This window comes from Scaptodrosophila lebanonensis, unplaced genomic scaffold (assembly GCF_003285725.1).
Source record: "Scaptodrosophila lebanonensis strain 11010-0011.00,11010-0021.00 unplaced genomic scaffold, SlebRS2 tig00000089-arrow-pilon, whole genome shotgun sequence".
NCBI lineage: Eukaryota > Metazoa > Arthropoda > Insecta > Diptera > Drosophilidae > Scaptodrosophila > Scaptodrosophila lebanonensis.
In genome coordinates, this window is record NW_022060565.1 from 3,669,659 (window position 1) to 3,681,911 (window position 12,253).

Sequence of the window (12,253 nt, forward strand, 5' to 3'; positions counted from 1 at the left end):
AAGGAAACATGAATATGGCATGTGTTAGGAGACGATAGCACTACGATTTACTCCTTTTAGGGACAAATTCAACATGGGCCTCTTTACAGACGCACCCTTCAGATAATTATAATTGTTGTTCACATTTCACGGGGAAAATTAGAAACCAACAGTTTAAGTCTGCATATGATAAGATAGAAAGGATCACAATATATTTATGAACACTGTTTAGTCATCGAGGTGTTTGAACAGCGATTGTTTCACATCGGGTTAAAATTAAAATAGACTTGCCGCCGATCTATGGTTAATATGTTGTGCTAAATCATTCAAATGTGAATGGGCAGATTTTTTCAAATTTCTGCGCAACTAATGCCTACTGTCAAACGAAAACGTTTTTGAAAATTGTTTCGAATTCAATATTAGAAATTTATCAAATTATTAGCCTAAATTTACATTTGAGATACATAAGAGTAATTTATGACTCTAATTTTCAATCGGGTTTCTCTTGAGGTTCTGCTTCGAGTCAGGATCGTCGGAAAACAGTCGTCGTCAATAACAATCGGTGAAGACTTCTTTTAGATCTTAAATTGTTTTCTCATTCGTCACATTGCTTGTTGATATAGACTTTATTTTCGATTTAATGTTTCCCACACCTCTCTTGCCTCTTCTTCCAGTACACAACCATCCAATCCATCCAACTCAGACGCACTCACTGTATTCATTATGTGTTTTTATGAGATTTTTACTTGAATATCGTTTGCTGCTATATGTTCGTTCGATTTGTTTGCGTTACTTGGTTTGTAGCAATTAACAATCTATTGTATCTATGTACATATGGATGTGTGTATATGTGTTTGCAGCTTGTAGAGCATTGTATGAGCTTAGCATGCCCTGTTGCTTGGTCCCTCCGATGGCCCGATCTCGTATTAGTCAAAAATGTTTCGCTATCTACCTTACCCTATGCCTTGTACAGCTGATTTTTAATCTGCATTTGTGCTCTTTTCTTTAATAGGTTCCTACCAGTTACACTATTTTTATGATAATGTACGAGAATATTATATATATGTATATACCGATTTCTTCCATATATATACATATATATACACATATGTATATATATAGAAATATATTTATATATGACTTTAAATGTGCCATGTTATTGAAATGCCCCGTCCTAGCCGCAGAGTTGTTCGCCGCTATTAATTGTTAAATTGTCGCATCCAATTATTTTGTTTTGTAGCCAATCCCAACACCCAGGATGGGGTCGATCACTATCAGCGGGGGAGCCGCACCCGAAAACGCACTCGATGCTCTGCTAGATGAGCTCAAGACATTCTCCAAACCCATAGCCCAACAACAACAGCAGCAGCAGCAACAGCAACAACAACAGCAGCAATACGAGGTAAGTTTCGGATAATTTGGGGTTTATTTCATCGCAATATCACACTTACACACGAAATACCTATCTGTCGACAGCTACGCCCCGAAGACTCCGCATCCGATGAGAGCGCACAGGCCGCAGTACAAAGCACCGTCACCACACAAATATCGCAGGCTCGCCTCTACACAGAGGCCAACAGCAACATGCAGCAGGCGACCACCAACAGTGGCAGCAACATGGTCATTGCCACGGGCAATGCACAATCGCACCAGCGCACCGTTACAGGAATCGGACCTGGCTCTGGTTCTGGCACTGGCCCCGGCCCCGGCACCGGCACTGGCACTGGCACCCTAACACATCAGCAATCGCAACAGCAACTGATGGTGCACACCAACATGGGGAGTTTGCGACGCCTGCACTCGTATCCCAGCGAGTCGGAGAGCGAGCTGCCCCCGACTGGGCCGCGGGCCAACAACAACAGCAGCACCCTGGCCAATGGTGGCACCACCACTACCAGCAACAGCAGCAGCGGCAAGCCACCAGTGCCCGAGCGCAATGCCGATTTGATAACGAAGGTGGGCAACAAGCGCATACCGCCACCACCGCCGCCACGCACTAGCTCACGCAGTCCACTGGCCAGTCCAACCAGCCCGAACGTGCCACATAATATGGCCGCGGCAGCCGCAGCTGCAGCCACCAATAATGTGGGCAACAGCATGAACAATGTTGGTAATACGGAGGTAGGAACTTCAGCCAATACTGGCATTGGTATTGGCGGTGGCGACACCTCCAGCGGTGACAACTCCAGCGGCAATGAGTCTGGCAACGATCACGTACAACGCCAGGTAGCGCTAGAGATGCGCCATCAGGAGCTGCTCAAGAAGCAGAAGCTGCTGCAGGAGCAATACCAACGTCTCCAGCAAATGAGCAAATTGCCGTCCGTAGATGTGACCTGCCCCTCGGACGCTGCTGTCCCTGGCAGCGGCAGCGGCGGCGGCGGTGGCACACTCAAGAAGCTGGGCAGTGAGACGAATATACAACAGAAGATAGCTGCATTGAGCTTGGCCTGTGAGGCAAGCGGAGCCGCAGCTGCGGCAGCAGCAGCAGCAGCTAATGGTGTGTTGGTCAGTGATGCTACGAGCGGTGTGGTAGGCGGCGGCGTAGTTGGTGGTGGTGTTGGTGTTGCTGTTGGGGCCGCTGGTGCGGGCGCTGCTGTTGCTGCAAACGCCCAGACGCAGGCCCAGGGACAGCAACAGCAACAGGCGGCAACAATGACCACCAAGCAGGTTTACGAAACGGAGATACTTTAACACAATTGGAAATTGGCGTGGAAGGAAACTAAAATTGACATTTAAACAAGGAGAGCTGGCGCTTTAGAGCCGCCAGCCTAGGCACTAGCTAACTGTTGTTTCTCACTCTCCGCTCCATTCCACTCCACTCCACACCATTCTCGCTCTTTCACTCACACTTAGTGCACCTTCTTTCTATCTCGCTTGCAACTGCTACAAGACTTCACCCCCTCCCCATTGCCCCCATTTTAAAATAATGACTTTAAAAGTCCCCAAGCACCCCAAATATCATAAGTACATTGAAAGAAGAAAAACAGAAGAAACCAAACGGAAAACAAAACAAAAAGATGAATTGGGGAAAACGTTTAAATTTGTTGAACTAAACAGACCCAGAAACCTATTGAAATCTAATTGTCGTACATGCATATTTATATATAAACAATATAGTCGAATGCGAATCAAAATCACAAGTCCAACACACACACACACATATACACATACTTATATACACAACCCCTTATCGCGACATATGCGCCCATGTTGGATGGATAATGTACCATATGCTTACATGAATGTCTAAGCTCTTTTGTTGTTGTTTACATTTTGAATACAAAGAATGCACATTAGACATATAGAACAAATAGAAAAAGAAAAGTAAAACGGAATAATACTAATAAGAAGAAAAAGAAGAAGATGAAGAGAATGATGATGATGATGATGATGATGATTGCAGCAATATTGTAAAACAATCCCTAAAACTGTACGGACACAAACGAATATACAATATATTGTCCAGATACCCTATAGATACGGTTGCCAAATACACTCACACACGCACTAACTAACTTAGTTAAAATACTAAATTAAAAACAATACAACCGAAAGGTGTCCGACCCCACCCCCACCAAGAACATCGAAGTCGAAATCAGCATCACCCAACCACTCAACCAATAAGACATCAAATCTTTCAAATTGTGAGGGGTGGGTGAGGGGTCTGTTACTTTGCTCGCCAAAATATATACACACATATATATATTTTAAGGAACGTAATACATTGCGCATGACATGAAATACCTATATATATATACACTTATATATATATATATATATATATATATATATATATATATATATATGAACACTTATGCAACTTTAAAACTATTTACATATGTACATTTAAATATGAAATAGAATTTTATTATTACCTTGGTATGGGATGTGAGACTGATAGTTCTATATATGTAGCTCATCAAAAGAACAAAAAAGAAAAACAACAAAACAAATGCAAATCAAGTTAAAAAAATAAACGCATGTACTTATTTTTGTTAGTCAAGTAATTAGGTAATTTTATTCCCAACTTGTTATGCTCATTCCAAAAGAAACATTGCTGCTTCAAATTTCAGCCACATTTCTGTCTCGTGCTATAAGATACAATTACATTTATGACAGCCCCGAGACACTCCAACCAAGGACCGAACAAATCGTTTTTAAAATAGGAAATCCAAAAAAGGATATTAGAGAAACGAATGTATCAACAGTTGATTCAAGCTCTTGTTGTTTCTACAGTGATTTAAATATAACTGTAAGCTGTTACTTAAAAGTTGAATAACTTTAGTTTGAAAAAATAAGAAATATTCCAGAAATAATTCCTTAAGCATATTTTAAAAAATATAATTTATAACAATTACTTTCCTGCCTAAAACCAGACAGCATTCAACAGTAAAGCACACTTAATCTGCTATATTTATATGCTATATCTATAGTAGGAAATTGGAAAATTTAGAGACATTCCAGGATTTGGTATTGAGGGGAACAGACGTTTTTCTAAAAAGTTCTTTAAATAGTTAGTCTTATACGTTCTTTTTTTTAACCACATATCGCCATTTAATTGAAAACCATTGCTAAATTAGTTTCAAACGATTTTGCATTAAGTACGGAAGCTGTAAATTTTACATAACTTAGTATAAGAGCTGTATAAGACTTTTATAAGACTCGGCCAATCCAGTATTGTGCAATTTGAAATGTGTATTACATGCTATTATGTTTTGAAAATGAAAATTAATGCAATTTAATTGTGACATGCTACAATGTTTCTATTTGGAAAGAGTATTTACACTTCGGAGTGCCGAAGATTGTTTTTAATCTCGTTTTTCTTTTCCTCCCCATTTTTCTTTATTACGAATAAATGAAGAACTTTTTGTAATTAATTGCAAATGTATTTTAAATACATATTTAATAAATAAATAAATACATACATACATATAGATTGTACACACACACACACACACACAGACAGACTTGAATACCAATTTTGAATACATAATGCATTCAGTATTAAAGGATGGAAGTACAGAGTTATTATATACATACATACATACAGATAGACATAGCACAGAGAGGTATGAATGTTGATGGCACCTACACGGAATTAATTTTTTGTTTTGTTCCTTTCTTTACTAATTATTAGAAAGTATAGTAAATAAAATGATGTAAGAGGCTCGAGGAGAAGCGAACAAAAAAGGTATATATTCAATGTTTTTTGCCAAATTTATGTGTCGGATACAGACACATGCAACTTTTATATAGACTATGTATGTTTACGATAATGGGTTTTATGAAACTTAATCGAGTGACGATAGAAAACTGTGTTCTAACTTTTTTTTTTTTTAGATATACAAACCTATATCGTTGCTATGCTCAATTTTGAATAATCGGATGCAGAGGAGGGCAGGGTTTAGCTTAGATCGAGCATGAAGAGATCGGCATGGCCGTATATATTCATCAAGATCCGCTCTGCACCACAACACACATAGGCAGCACAAGACAGAGGACAGTGTTAGAATGTCCTTTGCCCCCGAATGGGGCCTGGGACTGGGCTTTCAATTTGAATTTTAAAATGTATTTTTAAACTAGAGAGTGTTATTAAATTATTAAGCACAATACACAAAAACACACAATTGAAATTATTGCAATCGATTTTTTGCATTTGCATTTCTATAGAATTATGATTATTGAATTGAGGCCGTTGTTTTGCGCTTTGCGGGCAGGATAGGCAGAAGGACAGATGGACAGAGGTGAAGAGCCCGCATAATATCCCGAATACAATAAATTTGACTTCGAATATACACATACATACATATATATACAGACAAATATGTACAACATACCTACATACATACAAACAAACAAACATACATATAATAAGCCGTCACGCAACGAAAAACAAGTTTAAATTTAATAAACCAATAAAGAGAATAACAATTAAATCGATGACGATTACAGCGATTATGATGATGTTGATGATGATGATGACGACGCATATTTAACTGAGAAATTTAGCAAAGATTCTTAAGAGAAATATACAAACAGTGAAAGGAGAAAACGTACAGAAGAAAGAGTGTTTAACAATAACAATAAAAACAGAAATGCAAACGGAATGTATAATGCAAGACGAAAATAGATAAATGTGGCAAATGGTAATGAATATATATATGTATATGTAATTGTGTAAGCATATAAGGCACACACGCACACTCACCACACACTCACACACCCTCTATATAAATAGACATATATATCTACATACGTATGTACATATAATATACCTATGTATGTAGGTATGTATTTATGTATGTTTGTGCCGGTGCATGAATATTTTAAGCCACATAGCACACAAAATCACCCACACACAGAATATTACATTCCCATCCATATGAATGAGAGGAATTCCAACACCCTGCATATGCATATATACATATGTATGTATATATATTGTACATATGCTATATGTGCATATAAATATACATATATATATATGTCGGAGAAGGGTTGGATAATTCGCGCGGCGTGACGCGCTGTTCGGCCATTTTCTTTACGTGAGCACAGCAATTCGCACTGGTAGTGTTGCCTTTGACTTCTTGAAGCAGACTGACTTGCATCACTGCTCTCTCGAGGCTCGTTGTCTTACTCGTTCTACTCTTCCTTTTTGTTCTTTGACATTTCCTTTTCTCAACTGCCTAGACAACAACAATGCGCTTTGCTCGGCTAAGGCAATATTTGCTCTTAAACCCTGCTCTTATTATAGCCTGCAAGCCGATCACATGACACATTCTCTTTGTATTTGTTTTACACACAACATCATTTAATGATTTACATTTCTTTATTTAGTGTTATTCTTCTACACGGCCTTCCTGGCTCTTACACGTCCTCGTGTAGTATCTTATCATAATGAAATTAGCAAAACAAAACTTATTCAAATAAAACTTATTCGAACAAAACTTATTCAAACGTCGGCTTCATGCCTTGCTCAATATTTTTTTTTTTTTTTTTTTTTTTTTATTATACTATATATAGTCAATCAATTCAAGTATTGCGCTTCAATTTACCATAAGTTTATCGTTACTTCGTTTATTTAACACTTCTTTGCAAGATGTGTCTTCAAATGACGGTTTTGCAGGCATTCACACACATTTGCGGCTGTGCCAACCAGTAGCTCGTACTCTTCTGCGAAAACCCGAACATCTGGATATCTCTCTATCATACCACAACTCATGGACTCCACTTGCCCTTGCAACATGATCACTTTAAGTCACATGTTCTCTACCACGACAACCGCGCCGCACGCCATGATAGACACCCTCCGTCTACACTTGTGCCATCGGTATAACTTAGTGGTACGGGCGTGGTCCTTGTGTATGACAATACTACATCGTCACTGGTGGGAGCTTGGGCTTTGGCCAATGCCTTCTTCTGCATTACCACCCTCCACATCTTCCAACTCTGCAGTAACTTGACTATCTGGTAACGGTCGCAAATACTCATGGGCATACTTGTATGTCCTCTTACTTATCAAGGACTTTAATTTATATCGGTCACCATCAAGCACTTCAATCACGACAAACGGTCCCTTAAATTTGGGGTCAAGCTTTGTTTGGTGCCGCTCTTCACTTTTGAGCAAAACATGATCTCCAACCTTATGCTTAACAATCTTTGCCTTATTTTGATCAAATCTAGCTTTATCATAGTTAGCATTTTTTAACATATTTTCTTTGGCCTGCTTTCTTAAACAATCAACATCAACTTTTTCTTCATTTATCATTGGCACTAAGCCTAGTGGTCTAGCCTCTTTGCCTATCAATAATTCCAATGGACTAACTTTTGTTACTCGATTTGTCGTGCAATTTATGGCCAACTGTACTTCATCTAATGCTTCTTGCCAGGAACGCTCGCTCGTTTCAACTGCTGTCAGCATATTTTTCATAGTGCCCATTACGCGCTCTACCTGTCCATTCGCACGACTCGCTCCCGTAGCTATCAAATGTAAATTAACGTTTTGTGATGAACAAAATTCTCGAAAAGCGGCGCTGGCAAAGCTCCTACCCTGATCAGCAATAATACGCGTAGGCACGCCAAAAATGGATATTGCTGATTTGACCGCTTTTATACAACTTTCCGTGTCCAAATTTAATGTGTGATAAAAGTAAACAAATTTAGTAAATGCGTCTACTTGTACTATGACATACTCCTTCAAATCGTTTTTGCCACTTAGTTTGCCACTTATATCAATGTGTATTGTATGCCACGGTATTTCCACCTTGGGTATCGGATGCATTTCTGCCTGAATCTTGCCCGAGGATGACTTTGATACCTTGCACGTTATACAGTTTTCTACAAACCTACGCACATATTTTGACATATTCTCGAACCAATAGTAGGTGTATACCTTATCTAATGTTTTCTCCCAACCTAAATGCATTATGGCTTCGTGTACGTGATTTATTACGGACCACCTATATGCTCTTGGTACCACTGGCAAGCAGCGCGTTCTACCATTTCTTTGAATCTTTCTATGCAGTATACCAGATCTCATTTCATACGTTCTTGCCATGTCCTCATTAAGCTCATTATTGTGCAATTTAGAAATTAAAACAGACAAATCTGGATCTCGCTGTTGTTCAGCAATCAGCCAATTGTCAGTCAGCTCAGCCAAGTCTACACGTTTCTCAGTAATATTTTTGACGGTCTTTGCTTCAGCAGGGATAGGATTTCTTGAAAGAAAATCTGCATGCAACATGCGATTCCCTTTCCTGTATTCGACTGTGAAGTCGAATGATTGTAAATATGCCCACCATCTATGCACCCGTGGAGTTAAATCAATTTTGGAACGACTAGCCTTTAATGAGTTACAATCCGTATACACTATAAATTTCTTTCCATGAAGATAATGACGGAAATGTTTAACTGCATTAAATACGGCTAGCGTCTCCAACTCGTACGAGTGATACTTGGATTCCGTACTGGTTGTGCACTTGCTATAATACTCGACTACCCTTGTTTTGCCTTCTACTTTTTGCATAAGTATTGCTCCATAGCCTTCTGAGCTCGCATCAGTGTGCAGCTCTATGGGATACTGTGGATCAAAAATGATCAAAACCGGCTCGTTAGTTAATATGGTAATAATCTTTTGACGTATACACTCGTGTTCTGGCTTCCAATGGAAGCTACCATTCTTGGAGGTGAGGTGATATAGTGGCTTCATTTGCTCTGAAAATTGTGGCACAAATTGTCGAAAGTATGATGCCAAACCTATAAATTGCCTCAGCTGTGTAACTGATTGCGGTTGTGATAACGCTGCCAAGACATGTATCTTCCGAGAATTAGGTTTAATTTGACCATCTTCGACTTGATAACCCAAATATTCAACATTAGGTTTGAGGAATGTGCATTTCTTTACATTGAAAGAAAATCCGGCGTTGGTCAGAAGTTCCAATACCACCTTTAATCTATGAAATGCCTCTTCTTTAGTGCCTGCTACAATCAAAACATCATCGATGTAAACAATGGCATACGAGTATGCCAGCTCACCCAAGGCACGTGTTATTGCTCGCTGAAATACCGATGAGGCGTTCTTTAACCCGAAGGGCATGGATAAGAATTCGTATTGACCCTCAGCTGTTACAAATGCCGTACGTTCAATTGAGTCAGCATGTATGGGAACCTGGTAAAATCCGCTAGCCATGTCTAAACTTGAAAAATATTTTCCTTCTCGCAGTCTGTTGATTTGATCCGATATCAACGGCAGTGGATATTTGTCTGCTATAGTATTGGCATTTAACTCTCGATAATCAATGCATAGGCGGTCACTGCCATCTTTCTTTTTAACTAGCAGCATCGGACTGGCAAACGGAGAACAGCTCGGACGTATTACATTAGCTTTTAACAGCTCTTTTATTTGTTTCCTCACTATTTCTCTCTCATCTGCGCTAAGTCTATATGGACGCCTTTGCACGATTTTGTTTGGATCTATCAAACGAATTTCTAGTTCACCTGTTGTTACACGACTCTTTGGTATGCCACTTATAAATCTTTCAGCATAATGTTGCCATATTTCTATCAATTTATTTCTGTCTTCATCACTTAATTCTTCATCATTATTTAAATGTTCTAGATAGCACCTATTTGTTGTATCTGAAACAATGTTGACAGCCTTTGTTTTATAAATACTGAACTTTTCAGCGTCCATGGCAACGCCGAAGCCAAGGCTCAAAATTTCACGACCAACCATTACATTGTGCTTTAAAAACTTATCCAATACTACATGAAATAATATTTCCAGAGTATGCTCACATATTTGAACAGTCGTATGAATTTGTAAATTACTATACACGGAATTTTCACCAATGCCTTTCAGCATAACTGTACTGAAAATTCTCTTTCCAGCAAATTTATTTGCCATTTTCTCTTTTATCAAAGAGCACTCGGCGCCCGAGTCAAAGAAGAATGGAATGAGCTCACCAAATTGCAACAATAGTCCCGTTGGTTCCATTACTGTGCAGACATCTACTCGCTTCTCTTGTATGTTGCTTTTGCTCGCTGCTTCTAGTCCCCGTGTGCACATCGTTGAAATGTGGCCAGTCTTGCCACATTTAAAACACGTCACTGCGCCTCGCTCTCTCGCTGTTGCTGAATTGCTTTGCATCTGGTTTGTTCTCGGTGCATTTCTCTCGTCCATTTTCCTCTTGCGGCATTCTGCCATTTTGTGTCCAGGTTTTTCACAATAATGGCATTTCATAATAGAAGACGACTTGTACCTTTTCTTCTCGGGGCCAGATGTGTGTTCCGAAGTGATTTGCACGTTGCGTTTACCAAAAGCGTATGCTTTCAACTGCTGCTGGAGCTCGCTTCGTGTTTTGATGTTCGTTGTAAACGCCATACGCTGCAGCCTCGTATCAATTTGCGAGGTATGTGCCAGCACGAACGAGACTGCTATTTCTTCTGCGCTCATTTGCTTCCATTTCGTCATTAGTGACGTCACCAATCTGCTTGCATACACCGATAGACACTCGTTTGCGTTCGGTCGGCCGTTAAGAATGTTTAAGAAAATGGCGGCTGGCGTCTCTATACCCTCGTATCGCTGCAGAAACAATTCCTTAAATTCAAGCCAGGTTATTCCAGCATAGCAAATCTGGGACAACCACTGCGATGCGCCTCCATTTAGGGAGCTGCTAAGTGCGATGACCAATGCACTACCTTCTAAGGGATTTTCGGACATTATCATGTCTGCTGTTTTACACCATGCAGACGCGTCCGCGCTCGTGTCGTCAGGGTCGAACTTTGGCAACACAATTATTTTTTCTTTATGAGACTCTGCATATGGCACTTGCATAACTTTTATCAATTCCATAAAATTACGATTCTGTGACTCAAACAGAGTTCGCCAATCATTGTCAGAATGTCTTTGGGGCGAGGCCGATCCCACTTCTGATGTCGGAGAAGGGTTGGATAATTCGCGCGGCGTGACGCGCTGTTCGGCCATTTTCTTTACGTGAGCACAGCAATTCGCACTGGTAGTGTTGCCTTTGACTTCTTGAAGCAGACTGACTTGCATCACTGCTCTCTCGAGGCTCGTTGTCTTACTCGTTCTACTCTTCCTTTTTGTTCTTTGACATTTCCTTTTCTCAACTGCCTAGACAACAACAATGCGCTTTGCTCGGCTAAGGCAATATTTGCTCTTAAACCCTGCTCTTATTATAGCCTGCAAGCCGATCACATGACACATTCTCTTTGTATTTGTTTTACACACAACATCATTTAATGATTTACATTTCTTTATTTAGTGTTATTCTTCTACATATACAACAATATATATATATATATGTAATCGAACGAAGAAATGGTAATTTTTTCTTAATAATAATTATAATAATATTGAAAAACCAGAAAACAACCACAACAATAAATATCATTCGTAAAATGAAATATAATTTGTATTGATTTCGAAAAACTGACAAACCATCTCGGGCGGGCACTTTCTACCATTTGTTACCAAGTTTGGAGGTTTTCCCTGTGACAAAGCCTCGAACTGGTTGCCATCATGGATCTAAGTGTGCTTTTGTTTTTGGTTATCTGAAAAACCTATCTCACTATTTACTATCCAATTTTTTAAAGAAACGATTTAAAAAGTATTTAAGCAAACTAAAGAAGCTATTACAATTTCCTTTTATTATATAATAATTATGTATAGAAAATTTTAGCTATTAGATAATTGCAGAACGCAGTACTCAACGCTCGAAGAAAATCCTCTGGCTTCCAATCTTTGCTCCAA

The 12,253-nt window shown here is 39.3% G+C and overlaps 1 protein-coding gene across 1 annotated transcript in view; it reads left to right on the forward strand.

The window, feature by feature from the left end:
- Positions 1-3,721, forward strand: part of LOC115626675 (coiled-coil domain-containing protein CG32809) — a 29,468-nt gene extending 25,747 nt beyond the window's left edge. The window contains exons 17-18 of the mRNA XM_030522101.1: positions 1,220-1,381; positions 1,456-3,721. Coding sequence (XP_030377961.1) covers positions 1,220-1,381; positions 1,456-2,670 — 1,377 coding nt within the window. The 3' untranslated portion in view covers positions 2,671-3,721. The remainder of the gene's footprint in view (positions 1-1,219; positions 1,382-1,455) is intronic.
- Positions 3,722-12,253: the final 8,532 nt, after the last annotated feature.